The sequence below is a fragment of the Liolophura sinensis genome, chromosome 8, assembly GCF_032854445.1.
Source record: "Liolophura sinensis isolate JHLJ2023 chromosome 8, CUHK_Ljap_v2, whole genome shotgun sequence".
Lineage (NCBI taxonomy): Eukaryota > Metazoa > Mollusca > Polyplacophora > Chitonida > Chitonidae > Liolophura > Liolophura sinensis.
In genome coordinates this window covers 41,767,354-41,788,627 of record NC_088302.1, presented here as the reverse complement: position 1 = coordinate 41,788,627, position 21,274 = coordinate 41,767,354, and the positions used below count along the sequence as shown (strand labels likewise).

The window sequence follows — 21,274 nt, the reverse complement described above, 5'->3', positions numbered from 1 at the left end:
ACGACCATAAGGCAGACGACAGACACTTCAGCATCGTAAGGACGTGGCTCCCTGATCCTCAGATTGAGAAAAACTTATAAACATGTGAAAGACTTTCATAATCTCCCCGAAGGCTGAGAAATACTGTCCAATGAGAAGGACAAGAAGAACTCCCCGATCAAAAAGGCCGAGAAATACTCTCCAATAATAAAGACTAAGTGGAATGCACGATCATAACACTCAGAAATACTCTCCAGTCATAGGACGTGAAGGACTCCCTGATCATAAGGCTAAGAATTGCTCTCCAAGTGTAAGGGCGTTTTGAACTCCTCAATCATAACGCTGAGAAAGTATCTCCGGGCATAACAGCATGAAGATTCTCAGATCATAAGGCGGAGAAAGTATCTCCGAGCATAACGATATCCCCGGTCATAAAGCTGAGAAAATCATCAGAACGAAACAGACTGTCCGGTGTGAACAGTTCGCCATTTAACATCAGGACGCAGATTAATATATCTATTCATCTAGTTGATTGTTGCTTTTATGCCGTGTTCAAAAATATTTCACGTATACGACGGCGGCCAGCATAATGATTTGGGAGAGTGAACCAAGTAGGTTCCGGGGGAACTGATTAATGTCATAACACACGAGAAAAAGGAAAAACTGAACCTCTTTTTCATTTATTAACTATCAAATAGGAAACATATAATATATTTACATGCCGTATATCCATCTTAACAGAATAGACATCGGTTATGAAAATAAGTCTGTAATGATCAGTTTGTAACAGATATCAACGTATCAACTACCACATCTTTGTATTAAGCTGTCTGTACATATGACATTTAGACAACATTAGAAACGATGTCAGTTGTAAACATATGCAGATCAGTTGTGCTATAAATCAACATGTAAGCTATCATATCCGGCTGTAAGTGTGAAGGTCTGGCAGCAGCCTGCGGATGATCGTGGGTTTTCCCCGGGCTCTGCCCGGTTCCCTCCCACCATAATGCTGACCACCGCCGTACATGTGAAATATTCTTGAGTACGGCGTAAAACACCAATCAAATAAAACAAATAAAGCTATCATATCGTATCAAGCATCTAGTACAGTGTCTAAGTTGCTTTCGCATTTGAAATCTCGACAGAATTAATATCGGTTATGAAACATCTGTAAATCGGTTTGTACTATACGTGAACATATCAATTGTCATATCTCAGTATCAAACATCAAGTATAGAGTATAAGTTGTCTACATACTTGACATCTCGAGGGAGCTGATATTGGTTACAAAACATCTGTAAGATTAGTTTATGCTATACATCAACATATCCACTATCACATGTACATATCAAGCATCATATAGAACGTCTACATTATCTGCATACCTGATATCAGTTGCAAAACATTAGTGCTATCTATATTAGTTCTACCAGCTAAGTTATTAGTTCTACCAGCCTCTTTAATACGCCAGTACATTTTAAGATTGGTTTGCAATGATAAGGTGTCCCCAGTCTATTTAATACGCCAGTACATTTCAGGACCCGTTGGCAATGTTAAGGCGTTACTACTCTTCAATACACCAGTATATTTTAAGATTGTTTGGCAATGTTAAGACGTTACAAGTCGATTTAATACGGCTGTACATTTTGATTGGTTGCTAATGTCAAGGCGCTAGTAACAGTATCTTACATTTAAGGATTGCTAAAAGTTCTCTGAAGGTTACCAGTGTGCTGCGCCAGTGCTTATTTAGGATTGATTAGGGCACTGATTACCAGCCTTAAGTGTGAGTACTTGGGTTAAAAGAGTGTATCGAGTACAAATACCTTGGGATTGTGTGACAAGGTATGAGGCTAGTAAAAGGTTCGTACCTCAGTATACTTTTGAAACTGGGTGCATGGTAAAGCCATCACGCTGTGCGAGCAGGTACCAGTCAGTTGCATACCCCAGAACAGTTTGGATTCGGGTGACGAGTTTATCACGCTAGCCATAGACTGTGTTGTACTCGTATGGTAGTACAGTTTTGGGATTGTGCGGGCAAACTTTTCGTGCTATAGCACCAGATAAATTATCGGAATCATACCCCAGTATACACATGCAGTTTTTGGCTGTGGGTGGTAAATTTATCACGCTAGCACATGGTGGCAGGTTCGTAGTCGAGTATGTACACTCTTGCTATTAAGAGACAAAGGGATCAAAGTAAATTGGCAGTATCATACTTGGGGGTTCTGGGCATCAAGTTTATCACGCCAGAATAAGGTGACAGACAGTCTCGAACTCGAGTATGTACACTTTCATATTAGGTTTGGGTTCTGGGCATCAAGTTTATCACGCCAGAATAAGGTGACAGACAGACTCGTACTGGAGTATGTACACTTTTATATTAGGTTTGGGTTCTGGTTGGCAAGGTTTTATTACTGCTACCACATAAGGTAATAGGTTCGTACTAGAGTATATTTTTATAGAGTACACTTTTGATATTAGGTGGCAAATCATGCTATAGGTCTATAGCAACTTTGCAACATCAAAATGTAGTAAAATTTTGTATTGGCAGTTCAAACAGGAGTAACTCTACAATCTGAAAGTTCGTGGTGTCAACAGTTGTCACGTTCTCGTTTGGTCATTACAGCATCTCAATAATTTCGTATGCTAGACTTGATATTACTGAACCTTTCCGTATTCGGAGAATTCGAAGATTTGCAGTTGTTCGGCTCAGGAGCTTTGCATCCAAAGATTTGTCTGTAAGCTTCTTTGAAGTAACGATTGTTAAGGGTGTAAGTAATCCAATCAGAGCTAGAGTTGATGAGCGCCATGCAAACAGTGATCACATAGGCCAACCTGGGAGCTCTGTCATGTCCATCGATTAGGCCGATAAAGAGAAAAGGTCCCCAACACACCGTGTAGACAAGGAAGATGGTGAAGACGGCCTTAAGGAGGCTGCTGGACTCGGACGAAGGACGAGACAAGCGCTGGGAACTCTTGGCAACAAGGCGAAAGAGTTTCCAGTAAACGAGTCCAACGATAGCGTTCTGCCAGAGACACAGTGTGTACAGCCCAATGTTGAAATGGTAGCTGCTGTCCCTATCGTATAGACAAAGCAGCAGTTTGGGGTCAAAGCGATAGGGCACACCTGCGAATATGTAATAGAAGTTGGGGAGAAAACCTATCACCCAGATTGCGACGCACATTCCAGCTGCTCTCCTGCGTGTGTAGATGCTATTGTAAGAACCGCTGAGGCATACCTGCACGTAACGGTTGATTGCGATGGCCACGATGTTGATGATGGAGGAAACGCACAAGGTAACTGTGATCATGGCCGTCACTATACACAACGTTTGGTGGTGGTTGTAAAAATCACCGCCAGCAAATATACCTGAAAGCAGAAACAGGTAGATTGATAGGCCTGGGAACCCTATAGTTACATGTTACCGACCGCATTGTGACATGCTGACAATCGCACACTTACATGTTATCAACCACATGCTGATGCACTGACAATCGAACATTTACACGTTGTTATTGTTCAGCAAACAACTATGTAATGACCATCGCACACTTACATGTTGACACTCTTTAAAACATAATGTGAATATGATGACAATCTCATACTGACATGCTGACAATCACAGACTTCCAAGTAGACGAGTATGCTCGATGCTGTGCAATCTCCGAGAAATAACAAACGGGATGCGCACTGCATCTTCATTCTTTTGTCAACATATGTATTCAAATGTCATGATTTATTTTAAAAGTTCCATGAATAGACGATGAACATAAATTGTATACATCGCATGCTTACATAAAAACAATCGCACATTTTCATGTTGACAGCCACATGCTGACATGCTGACAATCGCACACATACATGCTAACAACCGCATGCTGACAACAGCACACTTACATATTGACAACAGCATGCTGACACGCTGACAATCGCACACTTACATGTTGACAACCGCGTCCTGACATGCTGACAATCGCACACTTACATGCTGCCAAATTGCATGCTGACATGCTGACAATCGCACAATTACATGTTGACAACCGCATGCTGACGTGCTGGCAATCCAACACTTATTTACACTGTTTATACGGTTTTTGACTCTGATTATTTACCCACCTGTTAGTGCCATCGGTTTGACAATACAACACATCACCAGATCTATCAGCGTCAAGTTGATAATGAACATGTTTCCAACTGTTCGCAGTCTCTGTAGAACAAGGAGATATTAAAAACACTAACTCTATGGCCAAATGTGGTGACTTAGGGACAGTAGCAGGGTGAGCGGTTTAATGGGCTTTCCCTGATGACGGCGAGTTCTTGACTATTTTCGATCCCCTCTCCTCTCATACCCCTCTCCCCAACCCCTCCGCTTTACCTATAGCTTCAACAGGTGTGCAAGGGGGTTTCCTTCATCCATATACACACATGCTCACCTTCACATTATAAATGAAATTAAACACCAGTGAAATGAATGTGATAAATATGTATGTATTTATGCGTGTGTTTATACTTTGTAACAATTTGGAGTAATACGACTACGAGGAGTCATTCGGTGTGTCTTCTTGTTGCAGGGCGAGTACATGCCGCCAAAGTCCTTCTGCCACTGAATCATCTTGGCAAAGACAACAGACTGACACACTACAAGGTCACATTACATTGACACCGGGCAAACAAGTCCTGCTTCTTTGCTGTTATTACTGAGTGCCAAGCGAGACAGCAACAACTACCATTATTAAAGTTTTTAGTATAATCCTATCCGAGCTTGATTCCATGCATACAAACCTCCCGACTTGGAAGCTGTAACCTTTAGATCCCCGAAGCGGTCAATTTATTACAAAACCCGCAAATGGTTAATAGATTTGGTGTGTACCACGCTTGTAGTATAGCCATTTTTTTTACCAGATTTTCACCAACAAACTCAAACGTTGACGTGTTAGTGAAACATTCGAGTTCGAACACCCAATATGTTATTAATTTTGCGCGCATTTTACCTAGACAATAGTCACCTGTCTTATTTCAGAATGACTAATGATCATCTCATAATTGAGATAAAAGTGTGAAAGAAGATACAACTAAATCATAAATGGTTAGAATTCTTGGGAATTACCATTTTATAAAATAGTTAAACGAAATACTATGGTGGTGAGTGGTACATTTGTTTCTAAATACGCTTTAAAACGAGAAACAATTAAATAAATTATTTTAGGCAGAAAAACACTTTGGAATAAATAACCCGTACCTGACTGATTAGAACTGCTACTAAAATTAGGATGTTTCCAAAAATCCCGATGGTGCATGTGGTCAGGATAATTGCCACTAACGGTACAATGAGCTGTGGCTCCATCCTGGCCGTTACCACATCCTTTGCGGAAATGTTCTGGAACAACATCTTTTCTGGTTAAGCTAAAGCCTGATTGGTATTCTGTGTAAAACAAGAAGGATAAAACACGCATGAATATTATTAATTTTAACAGACAGTTGTCTGAGTGATGCTAGAATGTATTCTGTTGTTATAACACAATATTCTGTCATGTTCAACACAATATCCTATTAGTCTAATAGAATCTTTATGTCGAATTAATAGAATACGTGTGTTATATTTAACAGAATAACCTGCTGCAACAGACAACAGACTTTATGAGAAAATGAAAGGAATATTTTTTGAGTGAAAGGGGATTGATACTGTGGGGGATACGCTGTAAAATAGGAAGGGAATGACACCCACAAATATTATTCTATAGACAGATATACAAGGTTTGATAAAAACGGGACTGAATGTGTAGTTTAACATTTAATTGCTGTATAATTTTTGATTTGATTGGTGTTTTACGCTGCACTCAAGAATATTTCAGTTATACGACGGCTTAAAGTCTGCTTAGGCAAAGGCGAAAATAATACACGAAATCATGTGAATGTCGCTGATTTCGTTTAAAAATCTCAATTGTATCTCACTTCTTTATGATTTTGGTTCTTACTTTCTTTTTTAAGCCCTTCAAATTCACAAAAGGACCGGACTAAAAAGCAACGATTCTGTCCGATTCCTCAAAATGACTTCACTATCATACACTTACAGCACACAGAGTAAAACCAGAGCACCGGTGCCAGTGTGATATAGTCGGCACTAGATTAATAAGAATTCTAGGACACGGCAGCGACGTGTGTAGCTATTGCGGATAAGAGGCTATTTTGAAGGAGATAATTACAATTTGGATAAAATGCTTTTTAATAAAACTTTTTATGGTCTAGTCCAGGTATTTTTTTAATCAAATCTTGTACATATTTTCCGTGTGTTTTTGCGGTAGAGACAATACCACATCTATACGACATATATTGCAAAAACTGTAATGCATCGAAGGTGAACTTAAAAATCCGAAAAAGTTTGAAAGGCGATATTTAAATACACTTTGTTATAAAATAACCCAGTAGATAGCTTAACATTATACGGCAACGTATTTTATAACTTTGAAAGTAGCTGGTAATTCATAGGATATGAAAAGTTGGTTACACAAATCTCGGGATGACGGAGAGACGGGCAAAGCAACATGACAGATCCCGCTGTTTCTGGTGGACAGATTAACCATATCACGCAAAACGGGAACTCGACAGAATTTCAAATCAGCCACACCATTATTATAATTTGGAACAATTTGGGAGAAACACCGAAGCATGGATATAACATGAGGTAGGTGGCATCACTTCTGTTGATAAACTTTAAAAACACAAATATTTAAATGTCAGTATTTTTCAAGTTTAATGGTGTTAATTGTCAGTTCTAACACCTTAAAATGTTTCGTTGCTTAATGCGTGTTTGCAAGCTGTAAAAAAATGTCAAACTACAAGATTTTTACAAATCATAATGGTAAACACAACACTTAAAAGTTAGTTACAGGGAAATTTATAAAAAAATTAATTTATGAAGCTTTATGAAAGTGTCCCCTGTGAAGCAAACTAAACCGTTTCATACAAACTAAACCATATAAGACAAATATCAGACAAACTAAACCATATCAGACAAACTAAACCATATCAGACAAACTAAACCATATCAGACAAACTGAACCATATAAGACAAACTAAACCATATCAGACAAACTAAACCATTTCACACAAACTGAGTCATATTATACAGACGAAATAAAACCTTATCAGACAAACTAAATCCCATCACACAAACTAAACCGTATCACACAAACTTACACACATTAAACCAAACTACATCAGACGATCTAAACCACGTCTGATATGGTTTATCAGACAAACCATATGTCTGATATGGTTTATCAGACAAACTAAATCACATCACACAAACTAAACCGTATCACACAAACTTACACACATTAAAGCAAACTACATCAGACGATCTAAACCACATGTCTGATATGGTTTATCAGACAAACCATACGTCTGATATGGTTTGTGAGACAAACTAAATCACATCACACAAACTAAACCGTATCACACAAACTTACACACATTAAACCAAACTACATCAGACGATCTAAACCACGTCTGATATGGTTTATCAGACAAACCATATGTCTGATATGGTTTATCAGACAAACTAAATCACATCACACAAACTAAACCGCATCACACAAACTTACACACATTAAACCAAACTACATCAGACGATCTAAACCACATGTCTGATATGGTTTATCAGACAAACCATATGTCTGATATGGTTTGTCAGACAAACTAAATCACATCACACAAACTAAACCGTATCACACAAACTGACACACATTAAACCAAACTACATCAGACGATCTAAACCACGTCTGATATGGTTTATCAGACAAACCATATGTCTGATATGGTTTATCAGACAAACTAAATCACATCACACAAACTAAACCGTATCACACAAACTGACACACATTAAACCAAACTACATCAGACGATCTAAACCACGTCTGATATGGTTTATCAGACAAACCATATGTCTGATATGGTTTATCAGACAAACTAAATCACATCACACAAACTAAACCGTATCACACAAACTTACACACATGAAACCAAACCACATCAGACGATCTAAGCCACGTCAAACTCAATCATATCATACAATGTAAACCATGTCAGACAAAGTGAGCCGTACGAGACAAAATGAAAAATGTCACAAACTTTACCGTATCAATCAAACTGAACCTTAAACAATCAGACAAGCTTTGCTCCTCAAGACACACTTTTTCGTCCAACGCAGAATAAATCCACGGTCAAAATTTAACTGAATAAATTTTGACTGAAATCGGCCAAAAGCAGGGTGACACCTTTACATCATAATCGAACGCACTTAAAGAGTTGTATTGTTCCCCGATGGTATCAATAATAAAACCCTGGCGGCATGAGCAGCGATGATATTTTCATTCTAACTGGCCGGAAATGATGTAAAATGTAAATTATGGCGTACGTCCTGATGTCCAATCAGCTTACATAATTGCACCACCACTAGTGTCAGAGACTGATAGATTCCAGTATTCCTATCAGGTAATGAAGCACTGGACTGTATAGAATGATGTATTGTTTTAAATTCATTTTAAGCGCTTGTAATTTATAACAGGGAAATGTGAAAATTCACATTTGCATTTCATGTTACTGAACTAATTATTTACTATCTCACTGTATAAAACTGGGCTCTTTTAGCACAGAAGAGTAATAAATAATATACGTAATGAGCACGTGCTCTGCTTGTGCGCAGAGTTTGGGGGTTCCATATTAAGCCATGCCATATAACAACGATGACGTCAGTCAGATGATGGGGAATAAGGTTTCAGGTTACCTATAATTTTAAGTTTCAGTCACTACGCTTTAGACATTTTTTTAAAACATTCACCAAGTTTTTCCTTTTCAAATATTGAAGGTTTTCATTGAACTAAAAAGTATAACACATTCGACAACATGCATCCACATCTACATGATTACTATATTTGATTAGTTCACAATAAAAATGTTTGCACTTATAGTACGGCGGTAAGTTTTAGAAGCAGAGGAAACCGCCGTGGCTAGGCTTAACAACCGACTTTTGCATGAAAAGCGACTGACAGCATACCAGAAGGTCCTGCATGTGGCGTGCATATATCTCGCCTTGTAGCATTTGTTAGATCCTGTTTGTTTTGTGACGATTTCAATCAACGTCGCAAGTTGTTACTGCAAAAACAAGTGTCAATGTCAATCTATCAAACGCCTTCAATTTAAGTTTCTTATATTTTACAGTAAGTGCAATTCTCTGCTGCATGACCGTGTCTAATTCTGCTTCGCCCGGGGCTAGGGGCTGTATATTCATCCTGTTGAATTAGATAGTCACATTGGAGATATGAACAATCGCAATCAAAGAGCAACTGAGATAGATATTTCATTGTCGAAAGCTTATATACCAGCATGGAACACAATACTGATTTCACTCATTCGCCTAGAACATACCATGTGTCTTTCCAACACCACTGAAAACTGCTGACTCCTTTTATTCTCTTCGCAGGATTTCGTCATAATTTCTCACGTTATATACTTTCTTAGCTTTTGGTGGTTTGTATAGCAAGTCGTTTTTAGAATTGGCCTTGGGATGAGTGACAAGGAGTGTCCACACTGGTTGATGGCTAGTATACGAATGTCTTCAGACGGATACATGACAAAGTTTCGCGCGTTAGACCTACGGATCTTCAACGACTGTGCAAAGTCGTATGAATGTGAATGTCCATGGTTCAGAAAACTACAACTACAGAAATCGACACTTACACACACCGCTGGGTCTTCCAATTCAACAAGAGATACTATCCAAAAATATATTATCTTAAGAAACTTAGCATTTTAAGAAACTTTGCGTTTCATGAAATGTTATTAGATTTAATACTTACACGTGAGTAAAAAAAAACTTTCGTCTATTTCTCCACCACCAGGCTGATTTCATTTAGTTCTCCCTTCGATCGGTGTACCTAACAGAACAAGTACACATATTCATTTGGAGAATGTTCTCCTATTTTTCCAAATTTTGGTGATTATTTTTTGTCATTCACACTAATTACAGGAAATGGAAACAATAAGTTTTTATCCGGTGGACAAACTAATGGGATATCTATATTTATCTCGTACATGTCAGCAGAACGTTCGCAGTTATGTTTGTTTCTAGAGTGCTTTGTACACATATGTAAAGTGCTAAACAGTATATGTTTTCGCCGAAATCATGTCTGTTAATCGTTTGCTGATTCCTATAAATGAGTATTTTTACATCGAAAGGTATTCCATGTTTTTCTGGAAGTATCGTTACAAATTAAGGTTCGCCCTGGCTCTGTACGGTTTCCACCCACCGTAATGCTGGTCGCCGTCGTATAAGTAAAATATTCTTGAATACGTCGCAAAACACCAACAATTAAATTAGATTTGGAAAGGTTGTTCTGACATACATGAGGATCCGAAAAGACTGTACAACAACAAGGACAGGAAAGAGTCTTCAATGGATGTAGATGGGAAAAACTATCATAAGGATGAAAAAAGACTCCTCAATCATAACTGTCAAGAGGACTCTTTTATAATAGGGTTTAAACAGGCTTTCTAATTATAAAGGTAAGAAAGACTCTCCAGTCGTAAGTGTAAAGAGCAATGGTTTTTCAATCATAAGTGTAAGAAATTCCCCTCCATTCATACGTGTCCAATCATAAGAGAAGACTCTCCAATGATAAGGAAAGGAAATACTCTCCAGTCGTAATGATAAGAAAGATACTCTTATCTTGGAGTATTGGCGTACGTACAGAGATTTGCAATATGGTCTGACGATCATATGCACTGAGGATTATTTTCGATTCGAGAGGGGTTGCATGGGATAGAATCTTCACCACTCTTATAAAGGTATATAAAATGTTCTCCAATCCTAATGATCAGAAAGACGCTCAAATCATAACGACTTCCCGATCATAAGGCTGAAAAATGCTTATAATATAAGGACGTGAAGGAGTCCACGACCATAAGGCAGGCGACAGGACACTTCAGCATCGTAAGGCGTGGCTCCCTGATCCTCAGATTGAGAAAAACTTATAAACATGACTTTCATAATCTCCCCGAAGGCTGAGAAATACTGTCCAATGAGAAGGACAAGAAGAACTCCCCGATCAAAAAAGGCAAATACTATCCAATAATAAAGACTAAATGGAATGCACGATCATAACACTCAGAAATACTCTCCAGTCATAGGACGTGAAGGACTCCCTGATCATAAGGCTAAGAAATGCTCTCCAAGTGTAAGGGCGTGGTGAACTCCTCAATCATAAGGCTGAGAAAGTATCTCCGGGCATAACGGCATGAAGATTCTCAGATCATAAGGCGGAGAAAGTATCTCCGAGCATAACGATATCCCCGGTCATAAAGCTGAGAAAATCATCAGAACGAAACAGACTGTCCGGTGTGAACAGTTCGCCATTTAACATCAGGACGCAGATTAATATGTCTATTCATCTAGTTGATTTGTTGCTTTTATGCCGTGTTCAAAAATATTTCACTTATACGACGGCGGCCAGCATAATGATTTGGGAGAGTGAACCAAGTAGGTTCCGGGGGGAACTGATTAATGTCATAACACACGAGAAAAAGGAAAAACTGAACCTCTTTTTCATTTATTAACTATCAAATAGGAAACATATGATTATATTTACATGCGTATATCCATCTTAACAGAATAGACATCGGTTATGAAAATAAGTCTGTAATGATCAGTTTGTAACAGATATCAACGTATCAACTACCACATCTTTGTATTAAGCTGTCTGATACACATGACATTTAGACAACATTAGAAACGATGTCAGTTGTAAACGTTCCCTCCCACCATAATGCTGACCACCGCCGTACATGTGAAATATTCTTGAGTACGGCGTAAAACACCAATCAAATAAAACAAATAAAGCTATCATATCGTATCAAACATCTAGTACAGCGTCTAAGTTGCTTTCGCATTTGAAATCTCGACAGAATTAATATCGGTTATGAAACATCTGTAAATCGGTTTGTACTATACGTGAACATATCAATTGTCATATCTCAGTATCAAACATCAAGTATAGAGTATAAGTTGTCTACATACTTGACATCTCGAGGGAACTGATTTTGGTTACAAAACATCTGCAAGATCAGTTTATGCTATACATCAACATATCCACTATCACATGTACATATCAAGCATCATATAGAACGTCTACATTATCTGCATAACTTATATCAGTTGCAAAACATTAGAGCTATCTATATTAGTTCTACCAGCTAAGTTATTAGTTCTACCAGCCTCTTTAATACGCCAGTACATTTTAAGATTGGTTTGCAATGATAAGGTGTCCCCAGTCTATTTAATACGCCAGTATATTTCAGGACCCGTTGGCAATGTTAAGGCGTTACTACTCTTCAATACACCAGTATATTTTAAGATTGTTTGGCAATGTTAAGACGTTACAAGTCGATTTAATACGGCTGTACATTTTGATTGGTTGCTAATGTCAAGGCGCTAGTAACAGTATCTAACATTTAAGGATCGCTAAAGGTTCTCTGAAGGTTACCAGTGTGCTGCGCCAGTGCTTATTTAGGATTGATTAGGGCATTGATTACCAGCCTCAAGTGTGAGTACTTGGGTTAAAAGAGTGTATCGAGTACAAATACCTTGGGATTGTGTGACAAGGTATGAGGCTAGTAAAAGGTTCGTACCTCAGTATACTTTTGAAACTGGGTGCATGGTAAAGCCATCACGCTGTGCGAGCAGGTACTTGTCAGTTGCATACCCCAGAACAGTTTGGATTCGGGTGACGAGTTTATCACGCTAGCCATAGACTGTGTTGTACTCGTATGGTAGTACAGTTTTGAGATTGTGCGGGCAAACTTTTCGTGCTATACCACCAGATAAATTATCGGAATCATACCCCAGTATACACATGCAGTTTTTGGCTGTGGGTGGTAAATTTATCACGCTAGCACATGGTGGCAGGTTCGTAGTCGAGTATGTACACTCTTGCTATTAAGGGACAAAGGGATCAAAGTAAACTGGCAGTATCATACTTGGGGGTTCTTGGGTCAAGTTTATCACGCCAGAATAAGGTGACAGACTCGTACTAGAGTATGTACACTTTTATATTAGGTTTGGGTTCTGGATGGCAAGGTTTTATTACTGCTACCACATAAGGTAATAGGTTCGCACTAGAGTACATTTTTATAGAGTACACTTTTGATATTAGGTGGCAAATCATGCTATAGGTCTATAGCAACTTTGCAACATCAAAATGTAGTAAAATTTTGTATTGGCAGTTCAAACACGAGTAACTCTACAATCTGAAAGTTTGTGGTGTCAACAGTTGTCACGTTCTCGTTTGGTCATTACAGCATCTCAATGATTTCGTATGCTAGACTTGATATTACTGAACCTTTCCGTATTCGGAGAATTCGAAGATTTGCAATTGTTCGGCTCAGGAGTTTTGCATCCAAAGATTTGTCTGTAAGCTTCTTTGAAGTAACGATTGTTAAGGGTGTAAATAATCCAATCACTGCTGGAGTTGATGAGCGCCATGCAAACAGTGATCACATAGGCCAACCTGGGAGCTCTGTCATGTCCATCGATTAGGCCGATAAAGAGAAAAGGTCCCCAACACACCGTGTAGACAAGGAAGATGGTGAAGACGGCCTTAAGGAGGCTGCTGGACTCGGACGAAGGACGGGACAAGCGCTGGGAACTCTTGGCAACAAGGCGAAAGAGTTTCCAGTAAGCGAGTCCAACGATGGCGTTCTGACAGAGACACAGTGTGTACAGCCCAATATTGAAATGGTAGCTGCTGTCCCTATCGTATAGACAAAGCAGTAGTTTGGGGTCAAAGTATAGGGCACACCTGCGAATATGTAATAGAAGTTGGGGAGAAAACCTATCACCCAGATTGCGACGCACATTCCAGCTGCTCTCCTGCGTGTGTAGATGCTATTGTAAAAACCGCTGAGGCATACCTGCACGTAACGGTTGATTGCAATGGCCACGATGTTGATGATGGAGGAAACGCACAAGGTAACTGTGATCATGGCCGTCACTATACACAACGTTTGGTGGTGGTTGTAAAAATCACCGCCAGCAAATATACCTGAAAGCAGAAACAGGTAAATTGAAAGACCTGGGAACCCTATAGTTACATGTTACCGACCGCATTGTGACATGCTGACAATCCCACACATGTTATCAACCACATGCTGATGCACTGACAATCGAACATTTACACATTGTTATTGTTCAGTAAACAACTATGTGATGACCATCACACACTTACATGTTGACACTCTTTAAAACATAATATGAATATGATGACAATCTCATACTGACATGCTGACAATCACAGACTTCCAAGTAGACGAGTATGCTCCATGCTGTGCAATCTCCGAGAAATAACAAACGGGATGCGCACTGCACCTTCATTCTTTTGTCAACATATGTATTAAAATGTCATGATTTATTTTAAAAGTTCCATGAATAGACGATGAACATAAATTGTATACATCGCATACTTACAAAAAAACAATCGCACATTTTCATGTTGACAGCCGCATGCTGACATGCTGACAATCGAACACATACATGCTGACAACCGCATGCTGACAACAGCACACTTACATATCGACAACAGCATGCTGACACGCTGACAATCGCACACTTACATGTTGACAACCGCGTCCTGAGATGCTGACAATCGCACACTTACATGCTGCCAAATTGCATGCTGACATGCTGACAATCGCACAATTACATGTTGACAACCGCATGCTGACGTGCTGGCAATCCAACACTTATTTACACTGTTTATACGGTTTTTGACTCTGATTATTTACCCACCTGTTAGTGCCATGGGTTTGACAATACAACACATCACCAGATCTATCAGCGTCAAGTTGATAATGAACATGTTTCCAACTGTTCGCAGTCTCTGTAGAACAAGGAAATATTAAAACACTAACTCTATGGCCAAAAGTGGTGACTTAGGGACAGTAGCAGGGTGAGCGGTTTAATGGGCTTTCCCTGATGACGGCGAGTTCTTGACTATTTTCGATCCCCTCTCCTCTCATACCCCTCTCCCCAACCCCTCCGCTTTACCTATGGCTTCAACAGGTGTGCAAGGGTGTTTCCTTCATCCATATACACACATGCTCACCTTCACATTATAAATGAAATGAAACACCAGTGAAATGAATGTGATAAATATGTATGTATTTATGCGCGTGTTTATACTTTGTAACAATTTGGAGTAATATGACTACGAGGAGTCATTCGGTGTGTCTTCTTGTTGCAGGGCGAGTACATGCCACCAAAGTCCTTCTGCCACTGAATCATCTTGGCAAAGACAACAGACTGACACACTACAAGGTCACATTACATTGACTCCGGGCAAACAAGTCCTGCTTCTTTGCTGTCATTACTGAGTGCCAAGCGAGGCAGCAACAACTACCATTTTAAAAGTTTTTAGTATAATCCTATCCGAGCTTGATTCCATGCATACAAATCTCCCGACTTGGACGCTGTAACCTTTAGATCCCCGAAGCGGTCAATTTATTACAAAACCCGCAAATGGTTAATAGATTTGGTGTGCACCACGCTTGTAGTATAGCCATCTTTTTTTACCAGATTTTCACCAACAAACTCAAACGTTGACGTGTTAGTGAAACATTCGAGTTCGAACACCCAATATGTTATTAATTTTGCGCGCATTTTACCTAGACAATTAGTCACCTGTCTTATTTCAGAATGACTAATGATCACCTCATAATTGAGATAAAAGTGTGAAAGAAGATACAACTAAATCATAAATGGTTAGAATTCTTGGGAATTGCCATTTTATAAAATAGTTAAACGAAATACTATGGTGGTGAGTGGTACTTTTGTTTCTAAATACGCTTTAAAACGAGAAACAATTAAATAAATTATTTTAGACAGAAAAACACTTTGGAATAAATAACCCGTACCTGACTGATTAGAACTGCTACTAAAATTAGGATGTTTCCCAAAATCCCGATGGTGCATGTGGTCAGGATAATTGCCGCTAACGGTACAATGAGCTGTGGCTCCATCCTGGCCGTTACCACATCCTTTGCGGAAATGTTCTGGAACAACATCTTTTCTGGTTAAGCTAAAGCCTGAGGGGTATTCTGTGTAAAACAAGAAGGAAAAAACACGCATGAATATTATTAATTTTAACAGAAAGTTGTCTGAGTGATGCTAGAATGTATCCTGTTGTTATAACACAATATTCTGTCATGTTCAACACAATATCCTATTAGCCTAATAGAATCTTCATGTCGAATTAATAGAATACGTGTGTTATATTTAACAGAATAACCTGCTGCAACAGACAACAGACTTTATGAGAAAATGAAAGGAATATTTTTTGAGTGAAAGGGGATTGATACTGTGGGGGATACGCTGTAAAATAGGAAGGGAATGACACCCACAAATATTATTCTATAGACAGATATACAAGGTTTGATAAAAACGGGACTGAATGTGTAGTTTAACATTTAATTGCTAATAGTTATTTATTTGATTGGTGTTTTACGCTGTACTCAAGAATATTTCAGTTATACGACGGCTTAAAGTCTGCTTAGGCAAAGGCGAAAATAATACACGAAATCATGTGAATGTCACTGATTTCGTTTAAAAATCTCAATTGTGTCTCACTTCTTTATGATTTTGGTTCTTACTTTCTTTTTTAAGCCCTTCAAATTCACAAAAGGACCGGACTAAAAAGCAACGATTCTGTCCGATTCCTCAAAATGACTTCACTATCATACACTTACAGCACAGAGAGTAAAACCAGAGCACCGGTGCCAGTGTGATATAGTCGGCACTAGATTAATAAGAATTCTAGGACATGGCAGCGACGTGTGTAGCTGTTGCGGATAAGAGGCTATTTTGAAGGAGATAATTTCAATTTGGATAAAATGCTTTTTAATAAAACTTTTTATGGTCTAGTCCAGGTATTTTTTTTAATCAAATCTTGTACATATTTTCCGTGTGTTTTTGCGGTAGAGACAATACCACATCTATACGACATATATTGCAAAAACTGTAATGCATCGAAGGTGAACTTAAAAATCCGAAAAAGTTTGAAAGGCGCTATTTAAACACACTTTGTTATAAAATAACCCAGTAGATAGCTTAACATTGTACGGCAACGTATTTTATAACTTTGAAAGTAGCTGGTAATTCATAGGATATGAAAAGTTGGTTACACAAATCTCGGGATGACGGAGAGACGGGCAAGGCAACATGACAGATCCCGCTGTTTCTGGTGGACAGATTAACCATATCACGTAAAACGGGAACTCGACTGAATTTCAAATCAGCCACACCTTTATTATAATTTGGAACAATTTGGAAGAAACAAGGAAACATGGATATAACATGAGGTAGGTGGCATCACTTCTGTTGATACACTTTTAAAACGCAAATATTTAAATGTCAGTATTTTTCAAGTTTAATGGTGTTAATTGTCAGTTCTAACACCTTAAAATGTTTCGTTGCTTAATGCGTGTTTGCAAGCTGTAAAAAAATGTCAAACTACAAGATTTTTACAAATCATAATGGTAAACACAACACTTAAAAGTTAGTTACAGGGAAATTTATAAAAAAATTAATTTATGAAGCTTTGTGAAAGTGTCCTGTGAAGCAAACTAAACCGTTTCATACAAACTAAACCATATAAGACAAATATTAGACAAACTAAACCATATCAGACAAACTAAACCATATCAGACAAACTAAACCATATCAGACAAACTGAACCATATGAGACAAACTAAACCATATCAGACAAACTAAACCATTTCACACAAACTGAGTCATATTATACAGACGAAATAAAACCTTATCAGACAAACTAAATCCCATCACACAAACTAAACCGTATCACACAAACTTACACACATTAAACCAAACTACATCAGACGATCTAAACCACGTCTGATATGGTTTATCAGACAAACCATATGTCTGATATGGTTTATCAGACAAACTAAATCACATCACACAAACTAAACCGTATCACACAAACTTACACACATTAAACCAAACTACATCAGACGATCTAAACCACATGTCTGATATGGTTTATCAGACAAACCATATGTCTGATATGGTTTGTCAGACAAACTAAATCACATCACACAAACTAAACCGTATCACACAAACTGACACACATTAAACCAAACCACATCAGACGATCTAAGCCACGTCAAACTCAATCATATCATACAATGTAAACCATGTCAGACAAAGTGAGCCGTACGAGACAAAATGAAAAATGTCACAAACTTTACCGTATCAATCAAACTGAACCTTAAACAATCAGACAAGCTTTGCTCCTCAAGACACACTTTTTCGTCCAACGCAGAATAAATCCACGGTCAAAATTTAACTGAATAAATTTTGACTGAAATCGGCCAAAAGCAGGGTGACACCTTTACATCATAATCGAACGCACTTAAAGAGTTGTATTGTTCCCCGATGGTATCAATAATAAAACCCTGACGGCATGAGCAGCGATGATATTTTCATTCTAACTGGCCGGAAATGATGTAAAATGTAAATTATGGCGTACGTCCCGATGTCCAATCAGCTTACATAATTGCACCACCACTAGTGTCAGAGACTGATAGATTCCAGTATTCATATCAGGTAATGAAGCACTGGACTGTATAGAATGATGTATTGTTTTAAATTCATTTTAAGCGCTTGTAATTTATAACAGGGAAATGTGAAAATTCACATTTGCATGTCATGTTACTGAACTAATTATTTACTATCTCACTGTATAAAACTGGGCTCTTTTAGCACAGAAGAGTAATAAATAATATACGTAATGAGCACGTGCTCTGCTTGTGCGCAGAGTTTGGGGGTTCCATATTAAGCCATGCCATATAACAACGATGACGTCAGTCAGATGATGGGGAATGGAGTTTCAGGTTACCTATAATTTCTAGTTTCAGTCACTACGCTTTAGACATTTTTTTAAAACATTCACCAAGTTTTTCCTTTTCAAATATTGAAGGTTTTCATTGAACTAAAATGTATAACATATTCGACAACATGCATCCACAACTACATGATTACTATATTTGATTAGTTCACAATAAAAATGTTTGCACTTATAGTACGGCGGTAAGTTTTAGAAGCAGAGGAAACCGCCGTGGCTAGGCTTAACAACCGACTTTTGCATGAAAAGCGACTGACAGCATACCGGAAGGTCCTGCATGTGGCGTGCATATATCTCGCCTTGTAGCATTTGTTAGGTCCTGTTTGTTTTGTGACGATTTCAATCAACGTCGCAAGTTGTTACTGCAAAAACAAGTGTCAATGTCAATCTATCAAACGCCTTCAATTTAAGTTTCTTATATTTTACAGTAAGTGCAATTCTCTGCTGCATGACCGTGTCTAATTCTGCTTTGCCCGGGGCTAGGGGCTGTATATTCATCCTGTTGAATTAGATAGTCACATTGGAGATATGAACAATCGCAATCAAAGAGCAACTGAGATAGATATTTCATTCTCGAAAGCTTATATACCAGCATGGAACACAATACTGATTTCACTCATTCGCCTAGAACATACCATGTGTCTTTCCAACACCACTGAAAACTGCTGACTCCTTTTATTCTCTTCGCAGGATTTCGTCATAATTTCTCACGTTATATACTTTCTTAGCTTTTTGGTGGTTTGTATAGCAAGTCGTTTTTAGAATTGGCCTTGGGATGAGTGACAAGGAGTGTCCACACTGGTTGATGGCTAGTATACGAATGTCTTCAGACGGATACATGACAAAGTTTCGCGCGTTAGACCTACGGATCTTCAACGAACGTTAGACTGTGCAAAGTCGTATGAATGTGAATGTCCATGGTTCAGAAAACTACAACTACAGAAATCGACACTTACACACACCGCTGGGTCTTCCAATTCAACAAGAGATACTATCCAAAAATATAGTATCTTAAGAAACTTAGCATTTTAAGAAACTTTGCGTTTCATGAAATGTTATAGATTTAATACTTATACGTGAGTAAAAAAAAACTTTCGTCTATTTCTCCACCACCAGGCTGATTTCATTTAGTTCCCCTTCGATCGGTGTACCTAACAGAACAAGTACACATATTCATTTGGAGAATGTCCTCCTATTTTTCCAAATTTTGGTGATTATTTTTTGTCATTCACACTAATTACAGGAAATGGAAACAATAAGTTTTTATCCGGTGGAAAAACTAATGGGATATCTATATTTATCTCGTACATGTCAGCAGAACGTTCGCAGTTATGTTTGTTTCTAGAGTGCTTTGTACACATATGTAAAGTGCTAAACAGTAATATGTTTTCGCCGAAATCATGTCTGTTAATCGTTTGCTGATTCCTATAAATGAGTATTTTTACATCGAAAGGTATTCCATGTTTTTCTGGAAGTATCGTTACAAATTAAGATTCGCCCTGGCTCTGTACGGTTTCCACCCACCGTAATGCTGGCCGCCGTCGTATAAGTGAAATATTCTTGAATACGCCGCAAAACACCAACCAAATAAATTAAGATTTGGAAAGTTGTTCTGACATTCATGAGGATCGAAAAGACTGTACAACAACAAGGACAGGAAAGAGTCTTCAATGATATAGATGGGAAAACTATCATAAGGATGAAAAAAGACTCCTCAATCATAACTGTCAAGAGGGCTCTTTTATAATAGGGTTTAAACAGGCTTCCTAATTATAAAGGTAAGAAAGACTCTCCAGTCGTAAGTGTAAAGAGCAATGGTTTTTCAATCATAAGTATAAGAAATTCCCTCCATTCATACGTGTCCAATCATAAGAGAAGACTCTCCAATGACAAGGACAGGAAATGCTCTCCAGTCGTAATGATAAGAAAGATACTCTTACCTTGGAGTATTGGCGTACGTACAGAGATTTGCAATATGGTCTGACGATCATATGCACTGAGGATTATTTTCGATTCGAGAGGGGTGCATGGGATAGAATCTTCACACTCTTACAAAGGATATGAAATGTTCTCCAATACTAATGATCAGAAAGATGCTCAAATCATAACGACTTCCCGATCGTAAGGCTGAAAAATGCTTATAATATAAGGACGTGAAGGAGTCCACGACCATAAGGCAGGCGACAGACACTTCAGCATCGTAAGGACGTGGCTCCCTGATCCTCAGATTGAGAAAAACTTATAAACATGTGAAAGACTTTCATAATCTCCCCGAAGGCTGAGAAATACTGTCCAATCAGAAGGACAAGAAGAACTCCCC

General features: G+C 38.4%; 2 protein-coding genes across 2 annotated transcripts; both read right to left on the bottom strand.

Moving 5' to 3' along the window:
• Positions 1–909: 909 nt before the first annotated feature.
• Positions 910–19,982, bottom strand: LOC135473818 (melatonin receptor type 1B-like). The gene is made up of 6 exons (XM_064753725.1): positions 19,911–19,982; positions 15,947–16,129; positions 14,823–14,913; positions 5,223–5,405; positions 4,100–4,190; positions 910–3,352 (listed from the first exon to the last, which is right to left on the bottom strand). Exons 4-6 carry the CDS (start codon positions 5,370–5,372, stop codon positions 2,613–2,615), a joined length of 981 nt encoding a protein of 326 aa, XP_064609795.1. The 5' UTR covers positions 5,373–5,405; positions 14,823–14,913; positions 15,947–16,129; positions 19,911–19,982; the 3' UTR covers positions 910–2,612.
• On the bottom strand, positions 13,341–16,096 carry LOC135473538 (melatonin receptor type 1B-like). Its single transcript, XM_064753391.1, has 4 exons — positions 15,947–16,096; positions 14,823–14,913; positions 13,949–14,079; positions 13,341–13,736 (listed from the first exon to the last, which is right to left on the bottom strand). Exons 1-4 carry the CDS (start codon positions 16,094–16,096, stop codon positions 13,341–13,343), a joined length of 768 nt encoding a protein of 255 aa, XP_064609461.1.
• Positions 19,983–21,274: the final 1,292 nt, after the last annotated feature.

What these genes read in the sequence shown, in the direction of transcription:
- LOC135473538 (XM_064753391.1), bottom strand. Translation starts at nt 16,096, where the DNA reads ATGTTGTTCCAGAACATTTCCGCAAAGGATGTGGTAACGGCCAGGATG. An exon ending in TAGCAGTTCTAATCAGTCAG is followed by an intron (nt 14,914 to 15,946) that starts GTACGGGTTATT and finishes CTTGTTCTACAG; the next exon opens with AGACTGCGAACAGTTGGAAA. An exon ending in CAATCAACCGTTACGTGCAG is followed by an intron (nt 13,737 to 13,948) that starts GTATGCCTCAGC and finishes TGTCTCTGTCAG; the next exon opens with AACGCCATCGTTGGACTCGC.
- LOC135473818 (XM_064753725.1), bottom strand. Translation starts at nt 5,372, where the DNA reads ATGTTGTTCCAGAACATTTCCGCAAAGGATGTGGTAACGGCCAGGATG. An exon ending in TAGCAGTTCTAATCAGTCAG is followed by an intron (nt 4,191 to 5,222) that starts GTACGGGTTATT and finishes CTTGTTCTACAG; the next exon opens with AGACTGCGAACAGTTGGAAA. An exon ending in CAAACCGATGGCACTAACAG is followed by an intron (nt 3,353 to 4,099) that starts GTGGGTAAATAA and finishes TTCTGCTTTCAG; the next exon opens with GTATATTTGCTGGCGGTGAT.